At 50.5% G+C, this 16,531-nt stretch overlaps 1 protein-coding gene across 4 annotated transcripts in view; it reads right to left on the bottom strand.

Moving 5' to 3' along the window:
* Positions 1 to 381: 381 nt before the first annotated feature.
* The window catches only part of KIF6 (kinesin family member 6), a 293,420-nt gene continuing 277,270 nt past the window's right edge, over positions 382 to 16,531 (bottom strand). For all 4 annotated transcript variants that reach the window (XM_015237481.3, XM_072945068.1, XM_072945066.1 and 1 more), the window contains 4 exons: positions 15,969 to 16,066; positions 6,043 to 6,132; positions 4,370 to 4,476; positions 382 to 1,326 (listed from right to left, as the gene is read on the bottom strand). In XM_015237481.3, coding sequence (XP_015092967.2) covers positions 1,316 to 1,326; positions 4,370 to 4,476; positions 6,043 to 6,132; positions 15,969 to 16,066 — 306 coding nt within the window. In that variant the 3' untranslated portion in view covers positions 382 to 1,315. The remainder of the gene's footprint in view (positions 1,327 to 4,369; positions 4,477 to 6,042; positions 6,133 to 15,968; positions 16,067 to 16,531) is intronic.

Below are 16,531 nucleotides of genomic sequence, written 5' to 3'. Positions count from 1 at the left end.
TAAGCAAATAAAGAAAGATATGTCAGGTAGTGATGAGAAAAGCTAGAACAGAGTGATGGGATAGAGAGTGACCATGACCACTCTAGTTGGGGTGATCAGGGAAAGCCCCCTGAGGAGGGGACATTTGCCACTAACTGGCTGTATATTAACAACCAGGTCCTCCCTTCGCATCAGTTTTCTAATGATATAGATGAGGGTGTGGGTTAAAGGAGCTCTTTGAGTGAGTCTAGCTTTGAAATGAATTGATCTCGCTTCTCCCACATGACTTAATACCCAGTCCTGAAAAGGGGTGGAGGCCGAGGCGCATTACACTGTTTCCTGTCTCTGCTCTCTCTCTAGGGCAGTGAGGGCCTGTACTTAATGGGACAGAGATAGCAGGAGCAGTGGACAAGCTCTTTTATTCAGTTAGCTTCATTTCCAGGTGCCATGCCCCTGCCCTCCAGCTTGGAGCCTGGCTGCCAGCGCCCTGAGGCGGGTGGCAGGGCCCCAAGGGCCTCCTGGGGGCTACCCACCCTCCACTGGCGTGTGCCTGGGGTACTGAGAGGGCTCAGTGAGACAAGACCCCCCTCAGCTGTGTTTCCCCCCAAGGGAGTGGGGAGTTTCAGCCCCCATCCTCCAGAGCCCCAAGGGGCTGAGGGTGAGGCCCGAGGCACCCACAACTGCCCCCTCAGCTCTCTGTCCCTGCTCTGTGAGTGCTGCCAAGCCCTGAGACCCTGCAGTGTGGGTGGCTCTCTGGAGATGCAGCTAATTCAGGTATCGGTCCATGAGGTGGTGCTGGAGGGTCTGGTCTGGGAGACTGGGACTGACCATCATGACGCCCAGCGTTCCACTGCCTTGTCTTTGGCTCTGACCTGCTGCCTGGCCTGCCCCAGTCATTCCTGGGCTTTTAAACCAGGGGGTGGGGCAAGGGAGTGGGCTGGCAAATAGCTAAAAATAACCCATTATTATCCCCCCCTCATTCTACCCATGCGAGCTTCCCCCGCCACTACAGATTATTTCATAATCTCAAAGGTTTATAGTCATCTATGTGAAACAGCACGAGAGTCAGCTGAAGCCCTTGTCCCACCCCTAGCAGCCTGGCCTGCCTGGCCAACAGCTCCAGCAGCCACAGAGAGGATGGTACTCTAAGCCCGGCCCCAGCCTCCCTGGCAGCCTCCAGACACCATCTTTAGAGAAACATATTGCCCTCCACTGGCATCAAAGTCACCAGCTGCTCCCAGTGGCCCACAGGTCGCTTCTGAAGCCAGGGTGAGTGAGAGGAGGCGCCTTCGTCTGTACTCAGTTCTTGCTGCTGGAATGCACGGCGGGCGGATGCTTACTGGCAGCCTGAAAGGAGACAGGTGCTCTTGGTTAGGTTGTGTGTGGGGCACGGACTTCTCCCCACGGAGGGCTAGGGGAGGGGGCTGCAGGCCACTCCCCCTGGGTCTTGGCCGCCTGCCCCGTGCACCTCTCAGGGCCTGACTCCCAGGGGCTGCATTCACTCCCTAAGTGCCTCCTTTGCCGTCTGCAAAAGTTTCATCTCCCTGAGCCAGGACCAAGTCATCCCCCAACCCCACAGTTTTCACTGCTGTCACTGACACTCCTGCTTAATTCTCCAAGAGAGTCTCTCCTGGCATTTTGCTCCAGATATTCATCATATTATGGGATGGTTCCTCCTGACCATGTGACCCCATCCTGTTGTCTTGTGGAGAAGGGTTCTCTGGACTAAGATCCAGGGCCCCTGGGTTCTAGGTAGGATGGTCCCCAACCAGTGGTGTGACTTTGGGCAAATCATGTTCATTCTCTGGGCCTTATTTTCCTCATTTCCAAATCACTGAAGCAGATGAGGTACCTGGAAAAAGCAAGGCCCCTAGAGTGGCTTCATGCTTTGTGGTCCATGGGCCAGCAGTACTGGCATCCCCTGGGAGCTTGTTAAGAAATGCAGAATCCTGGGTCCCACCCAGACTTACTGGACCAGAAAAGTGTGAGGACTGGAATAAGTGACATACAGTTCATTTGCTTAAAGCCTGGCTGTTATAATAAGAGCAAAAGGGAATTTCTGAAGATTCTTGTGTAAAGAACACTGTTTAAAAAAACTGCAGCGAGACTGAGGGGTGAGAAAGCTGCAGCCGTCTGGAACCTGGCTGTGCAGGAGTGTGGGCCTGGTCTGCTTGCTGTTGCTGAGGGACAATCGGTAATTCTCTGTGACACTTGTTTGGGGGGCAGGGAAGTAATTAGGTTTATTTTAAACTGTGGTACTGGGGAATTAAACCCAGGACCTCGGGCATGCTAATTGAACACACTCTACCACTGAGCTCTACCTTCCCCTGTGACATGTTGAATGTGGGAGGAAACGGGGAGGAGGTAGAAAACAATTCAAGGTCCTTGGTCCTTCAGGTCAAGTTCTGTGCGCAAGACCTCAGGCTGGCCTCACTGTTTAATTAAGTGGAGGGGGTCCTAGTTTTAAGCCATTCCTAGCTGTCCTAATTGAAGCCTAGGACAGGAAGAAAGAACATCACACAGTGGCATATGAGAAGGCGATGTGTTCCAGTCAGCCTGGACCCATGGTTCCCAGCTCTGCTGCACACTGGAACCCCTGGGGAGCTGTAAGGAATCCTCATATCCAGCCACTCCCAGGAAGGATTAAATCAGGAGCTCGTCAGTGGGCCCAGGTGTTTCCAATGAATAGCCAGGGCTGAACTCCATTGCTTTTATCTCTCTATTCTGAACACTGGCGAGGGTGGGTGCTGGGGACCACCAGGCATGTGGTAGCTGCTTAAGTCACAGGTCTGATGCCTCCTCTGCACCATGGCAAGCATCCTGGGCCAGGATAAGTGGTGAGGAGCATGGTGTCTGAGCCAGCTCCCACCCTCGGACCGTCACTGCCCCCGCAACTTGCCTGCGGAGATGACTAGGGTAGGGGTGGGGCTGAAAAGAAATGGCGCAGGGCTGGGCTCAGAGGGCACCATACCCCAAGACACAGCTCCTCACAGACACAGACCTCCACCCAAAATATTCTTTATTTTACGAACCTTAGTTAAGTGATGGAGCTGTCAGTCTGTATTGGGGTTTTGGGACTGTAGATTCCCAGAGTGGAGGTTACTGCCACACCATTTAAAAAAAATCGCACCTCACCGTATTGGACAAACTCTCACCGCAGAGGCCGACTTTCCTGCTGACGGCTCCCTGGTGCTCGGCAGTGCACGAGGGACTTTTATGGACGTTATCTCAGGTCAGGAGAGGCTGACCACCCTGGAATCTGAACTTGACAGACGTGAGAGGGAGGCTGGAGGAGGTGACCTGCCCAAAGTCACCCAGGGCAGAGAGAGCCCTGGTGTCTGGGAGTCCTCCCTCCCAGATCTGTGTTCTTTCTGTTTCGCTGAGAGGGTTCCTGACCGAAGGGGAGAGCCAGAGGGTTTCTCAGAGTGGAGGTGGTGAGGTGGGGGGACAGGGGGTTTAGGGCCCTCGGATAGAAACTCTTCCTGACACCAGCTAGAGAAGAGGGCGCTGTGGTCACAGGGGTCACACCAAGGTTCCTGTCCAGATGCAAATACTTCCAAACACAGGGATTAAGGAAGATTAAAAAAAAAGCACTCTAAAAAGGGGTTAATCTCATTTTCTCAGATTTTCAACCCATTGTTGGCAGTTAGAAGCAGCAGACTCGACACCAAGGATGACTAACGCCCCATAAGGGGGAGATATACCTGTCCACAGGTGCCCCTAGCAAGGGACTTGAACGTTCCACGGCTTTTCCATGAATCCTAAATCAAGTAGATTCATCCCGGCCACCAGTGAAGCCTAAGAGCTGGCGGGTGAGGTTTGTGTTAAATCATCCCTTCTGGGCTCCTGCTCCCAGGCTGACAGTCACAAATTCCCCGTAACGAGCACTTCTGAGGAAGCCCAGTCAGACAGCTGCCAAATTAAGAGCACAGGGGCCCAGGGCCGGGCAGAGGGAGTGTTTGCTTTGGCTGGGGAAGGTGCCTGTGCCCCCGCCTGTGTGTTTGCCTGATGGGGAGGCCTGAGAAGTGGGCTGTACTTGTGGGCCCTTCAGCCTCATGCCTGGCATACAGAAGGTGCCTAATAAATACAGTGTTGATTCACTGACTGTCTGTTTAGTATTGTTCTGTGTCCATACCTATCATTGGCCGGGGTTAAACAAGTTATCAAACCATCACTCAGCCCCTTCCTGCTTGGAGAGGGCTGAGCAGAGGGGAGCCGGCAACAAAAGGAGCTGAAGATTCGGAGGAGGGGCAGGGGCACCCGGGCCAGCCAGCCCCTTGTGGAGAAGGGACAGGGGCTTTGCCCAGCAGGGCGGGGGCACCTGGGCCGGCCACCCGCTTGGCCTGTCTTGGTGTTTCTGATGCTGCCTTCTGGGGAAAGGGGCACTTACCTGTCCTCTGCAGAATGCTCTGTCTGGCCTTGATGAATGCCAGGATATCAGAGTCTGTCTGGCTGTCCCCAGTCAGAGGGACGGATGACACTGGCCTCTTGGCGATGCTGAGGACAACCACAGGTCACACATTACTATGCCTTATGTTCGGCCCCTGTGCTTACCTTTCCAAACTGCTTTTCTGTGTTCAGTGACTGGATCTCATCCAGCAACTGCCCTCTGCCGCCTCCTCAGCCCCCTTCTCCTCTGCAGCCCCCATGGCAATCCTTCTACATGCAAATGTGGCATGTGCCCCCTGGTCTTTTGGCTCAAACCCTTAGTGGCTTCTCATCATTCTTGGAATGAAATTCAAACTCTGTCTCTGTGTGACCTGGGCCGGTTCACTGTGCTCCGGCCATCCTGACCTTCTTCCTGTCACTAGAATACACCAAGTTCCTTCTGGCCTCAGGCCCTTCGGCTTGCTGTCTCCTCTTCCTGGGTTGCCCTCCCCCAAGAACTTTCCATGGCTGAATGTGCTTTCTCTCAGCACCTTTTCCACCCCGACCCCCAACTTACCCAAACCAAGCCCATTCTACCCGGGGCCTGACTATCTCTTTAGATGTCATATCCTTTAGGATGTGTACCCACTGTGTCCCCATCCCCCCCAGCCCCCCGGCCGTAGCTTAGCTTATCGCTCCTGAGGCAGAGATAACTCTTCTCCTCTCTCTCCTTAAAAACAGAACCATAATTCTTAGCTGATTAAGTTGTAGCAACTTAAAAAAAAACTCCATTTCCTTCTTTGCAGCTGTGTGTGGCCAGGTGACCAGGTTCTGGCCAATAAAATCTGTAAGAAGTGAAATCCTCTTAAGAGGGAAATCCCCTTACAAAGGGAGGGATACATGTCTCCTTCTCCCTCCTCTTTCTCATCCAACTCCTATGTGAAAATCCCCCTTAAAAGAAAATTTAAAGCAAGGCACCCTCCTGGCTCGGCAAAGTGTCCGTCCTCACACCCATCACTCCCCACAGCAGGCGACAGCATCCAGTCCCTTGGAAGGCAGCGGGGATTGCATATAATGAAGGGGCACACGCAGTTCTGCCATTCTAGCCGCACTCAGTGAGAAGTGCCAGAGCAGGGGTGTGGCAGGGGGGCCAGGGAGCTGGGTGGGAGCTGTACATTCTGTCTGGGGTTGTGGAGGGATGGAGGTTGGAATTCACCCTTGGATGGCCTGGGGAGAAGATCAGGGTCTGCAGATGAAGAAGGGTATGCAGGCATCCTAGTCAGGGGCACAGAGAGGGCACGCCGGGGAGGGGCCTCGTCAGCTTTGCACAGCCTGGAGCGATGGGCTCACAGGCCTGAGGCCAGCTTGTCAACTCTGCGCCCTTCCCTGCGTGGGGACTCTGGGCTGTGGTGGACCCCGCCCTGGGCCGGCTCTTCTCTGCTTTAATGGCCCCACGTCTGTCTATTTACAAGGATATGTGAAGCAAGTCTGCCAGCCTGAGGGCCCAGCGACCCCAGAAGAAAATTCCCTGGCTCTGGGAGAGATTCCAGGGAATTCCTGGGGTACCAGGGCGGGGGTCACCCTGGGCTCTGTCTGTGAGGCCACTGCACAAGGGGCTCCCTGGGCTGTGGCGATGTCAGCCCATCGTACCCACTGCAGGGGCATCACCGGCGTCAGAGGGAGAAGAGCACAGACCTGTCTTCCAGGTGGGTGCCTGTGCTGCTCTGCTCCTGGCTGTGCAGGAGTGGGCCAGGCGAGGGCAGGATCTTCCTGGTATACACATCACTGTGAAAGACAAACCAACGAAAGGAGAAGGTATGGGAGGAGGTGGACAAAAGAGAAATTTAGGGTTTCTATTTAGGAGCTGTGTGGACTGAAAGTTTGTGTCTCCCCAAAAATCCTATGTTGAAATCTAATCCCCAATGTGATGATGGTACTTGGAGATGGGGCCTTATGGTAGGGAATTAGTTTTGATGAGGTCATGAGGTGGGGCCCGCATAATAGGACTGATGCCCTTATAAGAAGAGGATGAGCCATCAGAGCTGTGTTTCTACCATGTAAGATCACAGTGAGGAGGTGGCTGTCTGGAAACCAGAAAAAGGGTTCTTACCAGAAACTGATCCTGCTGGACTTTGATGTGGGACATCTCAGCCTCCAGAACTGTGAGAAATAAGTACATTCCTGTTGTTTAAGCTGCTTAGTTCACAGTATTTTGTTATGGCAGCTGAAGCTGACTATGACAAGAATCCTCTGTTGTGGATGGTGATTAGTTAGTTCAAGCTGCCATAACAGAATACCATAGGTTGGATGGCTTCAACAAGAGGAATTTATTTCTCACTGTTCTAGAGGCTGGAAGTCTGAGATAGGGTGTCAGCATGGTCAAGACCCCCAAATTGTCATAGTGTTCTCTTATGGTAGAAGGAGGGTGAGCCAGCTCTCTGGCCTCTTCGTATCAGGGCACTAACCCCATTCATGAGGGCCGCACACTCATGACCTAAAGGCTCACCTCCTCCAAAGGCCCACCTCTTAATACCATCACATTGGAGGTTAGATTTCAACATATGAATTTTTGGAGGACACATTCAGTTCATAACATTCTGCCCTGACCTTACTGTTTCCCACAAAAACCCTGCCACCAAATTCATACCCTTCTCCTTTAAAGCACATTCATTCCATTCCACCTGCCCCTAACTTGTGCCAGCCTCAACTCTATAAAGTCCAAAATTTCATCTAAATCCAATATGAGTGAGGCTTGAGGTACGATTCATTCTAAGGCAGCTGTGAATCTGTAAAACAAGACACGTTAGGTGTCTCCAAAATACAATGATGGGACAAGCATAGGATAGACATTTCCATTCCAAAAGGGAGAAACAGGAAAGAAGGAGGGAGTGACAGGTCCCAAGCAAATCCAAAACTTCACAATGTAGACTCTGTGAAGTCTTAAGGCTTGCAAACACTCAGGACTTGCTGGGATGAAGGTCCAGTCTTCTGGACCCCCTGGGTTAGAGGCCCAGGTCCTGCCCGCATGGTTCTCCTGAACAACGCTGCCCCCACAGTTGGGCAGAGGCGGTCTGGCCTGTTGAAAGCAAGGCTACAGTCCCCACTTTTGAAAAGGAGCAGGCAGTTGTAATCATCTCTGAATTGCCTTTGGGGTCATTCTTCTCTTGTCCTGAAGAATAGTGCAAGTTCACAGAACAGCTCGAGACTCCTGTGCTGAGAGATCCAAGAAATCCGCTGGCCTTCCTTTATCCTTTCCCATCTCCTTCCCTTCAGTTCAGTCTGGCAGTTGTCCTGCTGGGGTAGCTGGTGAAATTCGGGATGCACATCCACACTAATCTCCTAGCGTTCTCTTCTAAGATGTTTTCTCATTTGTTTTGCAATATGGATAGGCCGAGAATTTTCAAATCTCTACGTTCTTGTTCCTTTTGGCTTAGTAATTCCGTCTTCAAGTCATTTCTCTCTTCTGTTTTACTGTCAATAGTCAGGAGGAGCCAAGCCACTCCTTCAGCACTTTGCTTAGAAATCTCCTCAGCTAAATGTCCAATTTTATCACTCGCATGCAAGTACTTCCTTCCACCGAACGCTAGAACATGAGCACAACTCAGCTGAGTTCTTTGTCACTTTACAATAAGGTCACTGTTTCTTTTTAAAAATTAATTACTTAATTAATTCTGGGGAGAGGGAATTAGGTTTGTTCGTTCGTTTATTTGTTTATCTTTTAACAGAGGTCGGGAGATTGAACCTAGGACCTTGTGCATGTTAAGCGCACACTCCACAACTGAGCTACACCCTCCCCCTCAAGATCACCTTTTCTTCATCATCCAATAACATGTTCCTCATTTTTGTCTGAGACATCATCAGAATAGCCTTTACTGTCCATAGTTCTACCAACATTCTCTACATGATTACTCATGTATTCTCTAAGAAGATGGAAGCTTTCTCTACACTGTTCTCTTGTCTTTCTGAGCCCTCTCCAGAACTGCTTTTAAAAGTCCATTCATGACAATCTCTGAGTCTTCTAGCATGCACTTCAAAATTCTTCCAGCCTCTACCTACTACCTGGTTCCAAAGCCTCATCTACATTTTTAAGCATTTGTTACAGTAACACCCCACTTCTGGCACTAATTTCTGGCTTAGTCACTTTGGACTGCTGTAATGAAGCACATAGGCTGAGTGGCTTTTAAATGTTGGAAATTCACTTCTCACAGTTCTGGAGGCTGGACATCTGAGACTAGGGTGCTAGCTTGATTGTGTTCTGGAGAGAGCCACCTGCTGGGTGGCAGATAGAAAGAGGGGGAGCGAGCTCTCTCTGCCTCTTCTTTTAAGGGTACTTCCCATTCTTGAGGGCACCATCCTCATGACCAAATTAACCCAAAGGCTCCACCCCTTAATGATGTCACAATGGGGATTAAATTTCAACATATGAATTTTGAGAGATGCAAACATTCAATCTATAGCAGATGGTTTATACATTAATTTCCATTGTTAGAACATTGCATATACTGGCTGTGGAAGTTGAACAAAAATAATGATCACAACTGTCATTTATAGACACTGTCTACATATCAGGTCCTGGGAAGATGCTCTGCAATCACACCACTGGATTCTCTCAATAGCCTCATCATCCCCATTATATAGATGAGAAAGCTGAGGCTGAGCAAGGCTAAAGACATTCTGCCAGCTGGTAGGTGGCAGTATCTGGATCTAATCACAACTCTGTGAGGCTTCAGAACTCATGCTTTACTAACCAGACTTGACTCTGTGGTGTTCTGAGGAAACACATGCTGGAGAAACATGGCTTACCACACAGACTGACCCTGGGTGGCCCTGGCTGATCAGCTCTGTGCTCCCTGAGTGACAAGTCAGATCCAATAGCTCTTGCAGATGCAGTTTTGCCCATTTCATTAGGCTTCCCGATGTGGGCTCCTTGCCTTGGATTCGTGGTTGCAAACAGTGGAACCCAGCAGCCCCTCCTTGGGAGGTGAGGAGGCAAGCTGTCCTGGGATGCCAGTGACATGATGGGATCCTCTCCTTTGCTTTGCCCTGGTCCTGCCTAGACCCAACGTCAGAGCTGGGAAAGGCCTAAAAAGTCACCCGGTCTGAACCCTCCTTTTACAGATGGGGATTCTAGGGCTAAGAGGTGGGCCAGGGTTAGAGACAGGTGCTCCAGCCTTGCCCAGCCTGCATCATCAGCCCAAGGCACTCCACCAGCCCGACAACCTGCTGGCCCAGCCATGAACACAGCTGCTTCGCCAGCTCCAGCTTTCTGCCCTCTTCCATCTCAGTCGGCGGCAGGACCTCTTACTCTGGGCGGGACTCCACAGGTTCAGGATTGTGGGTCCTACAAATAGGAAAGGAAATCAGAGCTTGGGATTTTTTTTTTTTTCAGATATCTATTTCCCAATATTCCAGAGACTCTCCACTGAGTTTGGGGGAGTTGAGGATCTGTGCTGTCCGGTGAGCTGTAGGACCACAGGCAGCCACAAGGTGGCAGGCTTTGAGAGCTTTCCTTTGGAGAACAGTGACCAGTTACCAGGGCCCCTTCAGAATGGTTCCTGGAGCTGGCCTCAACAAGGGGAGGAGAAAGGGCTTTCCAACCGGCAGGTGCTTCAAAGACACCAGGTCAAGGTCAGTGTGGAAGCTGTAGCAAGTCTCGCATGATCAAGTAATTGGCACACAAATGGCTCATGACCTCAATGGATTCCCAGCTGAGCCTTATCTAAGATTGCAGGGAGCGCCCACAGGCACCACCTGTGGAGGGTTGGGAGTGGGTGGAAGAGGGCAGAGATGGATGTGATAGGGCAGAGGCGTGATCTCACCAGGGCACATGAGGGCATCCGGCACCCTCTGCAGAGGCCCAGCTGCCCGGCCTGTTGCCCCGACCAGCTCATGCAGGAGGAGGGCACAGTGTGAAGGCTCGGGGCTCTGGAGGGGAGCGACTCCTCCGGCCCCGAAGCTGCTCGAGCATCCTCAGATGCCACAGCTCCAGGTCTGAACCCTCAGGCTCACACCACAAATTACTTTTGCCCTATCTCCTGACCCACTAGCCCTTGACAGTGAACTCATTTCTCACATTGACATTCCTTCTGGAGAGAGAGCACACCAGCCATCAGAATTAATTATCTCTTTCTTAACAAGAGTTAGTAAGTAATATTAATAATAATTAGGTTTCCTGGGTTGCCCATCAGAGTGTTGTGAGTTGAGTGTGATCAGTCCCCAGGCCCTGAGCATCCCTGGGGAAGTGATGGAGTCAGGTTTCTGTCAGAACCTGAGGAGAAGAGGATCGGCCCCACCTGCAGAGGGGCTATCATCCTCTCCGGGGCTCAGCCCGAAACAGCCAGCTGGACTCTCACTCCCTGACTCCTGCAGCTCTTCATTGGCCCCGGGACCCCGCCCTGATCATGGAACGAGTGTCACAGGGGCCTTGATGCATCTGACAGATGAGATGAGGGAACCCCCCGAGGGGTAGCTGGCTTGCCCAAGGGCCTGCTGCTTGGAAGAGCTGTGATGAAAGTTTGCTTGATACACCCTTTGGGAAAGTCTAAATTGAGGGGCTCCTTGCTGGTGACCCATGGTGAGCTGATGGGCATATTTGAGATTCAAGGTTAAGGATCTCTTGGCAGACATATCCAGCGATCACCTTAACTTGGGATACCTGAAGAGTATCCAGGGAGGCTGGGGCCAGGATAGGCGCTGCTTCTCAGAGAAGGTGGAAGTTGGGGGAGGGTTCCATCAGTGGTTTCTGTCCCAGGGAGATCCCAGGAGGCGTGCCCAGTGGCCAGTTCTTAGGCCCATTCCGGGGTGGACACTCAGAGAAGCTGACAGTGGGATGGACAGATGGATAAGCAACAGAGAGTGACCTTGGCTGAGAGGGAGTACGGAAGAAGAGGGGAGGAGCATAGGGAGGAAGATGAGAAAGAGGGAGAAAAAGAATGTAGGCGGGGCTAATTAGGTAGAGCAAGAAAGTGGAGGTGGGGGAGACAAGGGAGTGAGGGGTGAAGCCAAGAGAGGATGGGGCAGGGGAGCAGGGTGGCGGGAAGGAAGGGGAAAATGCTACTCAGTGTGGACTCTGAAGTTTGGGCTGAGGCCACAGCTATTCTCTTATTAATGACAGAGTTCAGAACATCTCAGTCCCTTCCTGGGACTTAGTTTTCTCATTCGTGAAATGGGGGGGGTGGGGACCTCATTTCAGGGTTTCTCAGCTGAGATGATGAGGCCAATAACTGGGAGCTCTGGTTTTCTAGACCAAGGTTGGTCTTCTAAGGAGCCATCATTTTGCTCTTTGAAAGTCCTGGCCTCTTGGGACAATCAGACCATGGACACATTGAAAGAGTGTGGACCCCAAGCAGGAGGACCTGGTGTTTGGGAGAATATGAAGAAAACTCATTTGTAATGAAATAGCACAGAATATAGTTCGGAAAATGCCACCCTTTACTAAACAACAGGATATGCACGTGCCCCTAAAGGACAGCCATTAAGGTTAAAGGAAGCTGACGTGAGGAGTGAGGGGAGGGGTGGCCAGATGCGGACAGGCTTGGGTTCCAATCCTGGTCTCACCCCTTATTAGCTGGATGACCCTAGCAGATTAGTTGATCTCTTGGAGCCTAAGTGTTCTCATCTGTAAAATGGGCACAACAACAGCACATACATCACACATTTGTTCAATGCCTGGCCTGTAGGGCCCTCGATAAATGACAGGGATATTATTACCATAAGAGAAGAAAGACACTGCTGTCTCCTTGGAGAATTTAAGACATTAACAACTAATCTTCCACTGTTGGCTGTTCACAGAGAAAGTCTGCAAAGCCACAATGACCAGGGACAGGGTGTCCTCCCCGCCTCACCCTTGGTAGACCCGTGAGCTTCTGTCAGCTCTTCTCTGCCAGCTTTCTAAAGCAGGGGCAGGTGATTTCTTCATCAGAGGTGGAGCCCTAGACCTCTCCCTTTGCAGTCTCTAGCAGGGACCCTTCCCTCTCACCAGTCTCCTGCAACCTTTCCGCCCATGATTTTTGGTATCTAAACACTACTGTGTGGGAGGGAATCTAGGGGTGCCAACCGCTCACAGTCAAGGTGTCTTAACAAACACTTTTCAGGACACTTGGTTATCTCCGCCGAGAGTCAGATACCCCACCAGAGCACCGGAGGCAGAGTCTGAGCAGCACGCCAGGGCCCGCCTGAGAGCCCTCTCCCCAAAGACCCTCTTCCAGCCTCATCAAAGGAGTGTGGGGTAGAGCTCTGTGAGCAAGGTTTCTGGAGAAGCTCCCATGGGTAATCTTGATACACACCTTTGAAATCCAAGGTTCTGAACTTCACTTGGCAGGCACAGTCTATTTCCACCTTACAGCCCTGGAGCGGGTTTACTAGGCCTCTCCTGAGACACACACACACATTCATTGTCTTGAAACAAAAGAAAAATGAGAGTTGGAGCTCCCTATTTACTGGTAGGAATAGGGAATATATTCCTACCGGTAGGAGGTATGAAAGAGGTCAAAGAAGAGGCAGGGGAAGTAACCAGGGGTTCAGAGAAGCCCCTCAGTTGGGAGGAGGGCCATTCTCCAGAGGCAGACACATGGGAGGCTCAGAACTCGCCAGACCAGTGACTGGGGGAAGCTCTGTCCTCTAGGCTGGCTGGACTAGTGTTTTTCAAACATGCTTCGCGGAGTCCTGGGGCTTCAGCGAGGGGGCCCTATGTGGGGCAGGAGGCATGTCCAGGGGTTGCAAACTCAAGTACCCTGGAGGCTGGCAGGTCCCCAAGTGAATGCAGAGAGGGCCTGTGTGGATACGAATGCTGAGCTGCCTGTACGGCCCTGGAGCAGGGCAGCTGCCTATGTACACTGCCTTTTATTTTATTTTTTAACAAATGGACTGTTTTTTAGAGAAGTTTTAGGTTTACAGAAAACTGAGCAGAGAGTACACTGAACTCTCATATAACCTCTCTCCCCCCTTGTACTTTCTCCTATTACTGACACCTTGCATTAGTGATGTGCATTTGTTACAACTGATATGCCAATATCGATCCGTTATTATTAACTAATGTCCACAGCTTACATCAGGGTTCACTCTTCCTTTTGTACAGCTCTATATGGATTTTGACAAATGCATATCATTTATCTACCATTGCAGTACCACCCAGCATCATTTCACTGCCTTAAAAATCCCGTGTCCCTCTCATTCATCCTTTCCACTCTCCCCTCTCCCCTCCTTCTGGCAACTGCTGATCTTTCTACCTGTGTCCACAGTTCTGCCTTTTCCAGAATGTTTACATGTCTACTTTTCCAGGAAGCCTACAGTATGTAGCCTTTTCAGACTGGCTTCATCATTTAGTGATACGCATTTAAGGTTCCTCCTGGCATTTTCATGGCTCAATAGCTCACTCTTTTTTATCCCTGAATAATATTCCACGGCACAGATGCACCACAGTTGGTTTAATCCATTCACCTTTTGAAGGACATCTTGGTTGCTTCTGATTTTAGGCAATTATGAATAAAGTTGCTGTAAGTAACCATATGAAGGTTTTTTGTGGATGTAAGTTCTCAGCTCACTTGGGCAAACACAAAAGAGCACGACTGCTGAGCTGTATGGGGTAAGAGTAGGCTGAGTTTAGTAAGAAACCACCAAACTCTTTCCCCAAGAGGCTGTACCATTTTGCTTTCCTACCAGCAATGAATGAGAGTTCCTGTTGCTCCACATCCTCAAGAGGATTTGGTGGTATCTGTTTTTTTTTTTTTTTTAATTTTAGCTTTTGTCATAGGTGCATCGTGGTGTCTCGTTGCAGTCATTTGCAGTTCCACAGTGACATGTGACATTGAGCATCCTGTTACACACTCATTTGCCATCTGCAGCTCATCTTTGGGGAGGAGGCCGTTCCGATCTTTTGTCCATTTTTAAATTGGGTTGTTTTTCTTATTGCTGAATTTTGAGTGTTTTTGTATTGCGGATATAAGTCCTTTATCAGATATATGTTTTTCAAGTATTTTCTCCCAGTCGGTGGTTTATCTTTTCATTCTCTTAACAGTATCTTTCACAGCGCAGCACTTTTGCCTGGCACTCCTCCACCCTCTCCTCTTTTTTTTTTTTTCCCTAGTTTTATTGAGATGCAATTGACATACAGCACTGTGTAAGTTTAAGATGTATAGCATAATGGTGACTTACATACATCATATTATTAAAGTCAGACTTATCAATTCTTTCCTTTATGGGTCTACACTGCCCTTTAAAACACGAGGGCAGCCAAACAAAACATACTTGCCAGCTGCTGATCGGGGGCTTAGGGGCTCACACAGAAGCTGTTCCCTAAAAGCAGGATACAAGCGAAGTGCTGGCCCTGAGGGCCAGGTTGGGGGAGGCGGAGAGGTCCAGGGAAAGCGACAGCCGGGGGTGGACGGCTCACTGGCAGTTTTTGTTTTTGTTTTTTACAAATAATAGTTTCTGATTTACAGAAAAGTTGCAGAGATGGTTCAAAGAGTTCCCGTGTACCCATACGCAGTATCCCTTATTACACAATCTACGTTTGTGCGGCGCCTTTGTCACAGCTCATGAACCAGCGCTGATACGTGATTGTTAACTAGAGTCCATAAGTTATTTGGATTTTCTTAGTTTTTACCTAATGTGCTTTTTCTGATCTGGGCTCCCATCCCAGAGTTACGCTTTGTCATCATATCTCCTGAGGCGCCTCATCTGTGACAGTTTCTCAGACTCTTCTGTTTTTTGACGATCTGATAGTTTGGGGGAGTACTGGTCAGGTATTTTGTAGAACGTCCCTCAACGGGGACTTGTCTGAGGTCTTCCTCATGATTCAACCGGGATATGGGTTTTTGAGGAGACCACGGAGGTAAAGTGCCAGCCTCATCACATCGCATCAGAGATACTACCTGGCAACCCTATCAACCCCCTTTTGAAAAGCTCTATTTCACATTTCTGACATAAGAGCTCAGCTTCTGTTCAAACTCTGTCAATGGTGGTGGAGGCCAAGGTCCCACTCATGCTGGCCTGGCCCCTGTCATGACGCTACAGGGTCTGCCTGAGGGATGGAGGGTGGATGAGGCGTGTGCCACTGGCTTTAGCACCCGAGATGTGCGGTTGGAAAGAGAAAACAACGTGGGTGGCAGGAGAAGGAACCTGCCTTCAGAAGGTGGTGTGTGGGGAAGTGGGGTCGGTGCTGGATCGTGCCATCACTCAGGGACTCTGGCTCTGGGCCGTCCTCAGGGGAGGTGCCCACGTCTCTCCTGAGTCTGTGCCAGGGTGGAGTCATTTACCAGAGCTCCTCTGGGTCTGGGCAGGCCAACTCCCCTCTGCCTTACACCAACATTACCGCCCCCCCCACCCCACTACTGCCAACCTTCTTCTGACCCAGGGGCAGGACCAGGCTTGCATGATTTGGTTAAACCTCTTGTCTCCTGTTACCGGGGCAGTGGGTCCACTGGCGGTCAGTGCCAGGGGGACAGGGCTGGAGGACTGCAGGCCACTGGCCTGAGTATCCTCAACTAATTTAACAGTAAAAAGCCATTCATCCTTCCGGGTCGTGCAGCCTATAGAGAGACATTCAGAGCAGTGAGAGCAGGTTGAGGAGAGGTAGGGACTTTTCTGGGCAACCTAACCCTGCCGCAGGGTTCCCTCCTTACCTCTGGTTAGAGAGAAGCTGGGACCTCTCGTGCTGGGATTCTGGCGTCTGGGGAAAGGGCTTCATGTGACTGAATGAATTCACTGGTGGGGAGTTTACCTGTTGGTCCAAGAAAAAGTTTCATAGTGTTAGTGTGAATCTAATGACACGGGAAAACATCTCTGATGTAAGGGGAAAAATCCGGCTATAAAAGTTGGTAGATACAACACGTGCAGGAAAAAAATCTAGACGTAGTCATGACCATAGTGATGGATATCAAAACATTACCTTTGGATGGCAGGAAAATGGGTAATGCTTGATTTATTCTTTGTGTGTTCCTGTGTTTTCTAAGTTCTCCAAATTAAGCAGGTATTACTTTTGTAGTTGGGGGGAAAAGTTTAAAATGTGACCTGAAAGTTCTCCAGAAGTCCTTTCTGGTTTTGCTTTCCCCTGTCCTGAGGAGATGCTAGCAGAGTCAGGAGAGATGCACTGAGCAATTCATGTAGGGGCAGCTCCGCCATGGTGGGTGCTGGAACTGTGCGTGTCCCCACACAGGCTCCTGAGCGGGGATTAAACTGCAGCTGA

This window comes from Vicugna pacos, chromosome 20 (genome assembly GCF_048564905.1).
Source record: "Vicugna pacos chromosome 20, VicPac4, whole genome shotgun sequence".
NCBI classification, from domain to species: Eukaryota; Metazoa; Chordata; class Mammalia; order Artiodactyla; family Camelidae; genus Vicugna; species Vicugna pacos.
Note: the sequence above shows the minus strand (reverse complement) of the source record. Positions and strands in the feature narration are given on the sequence as shown.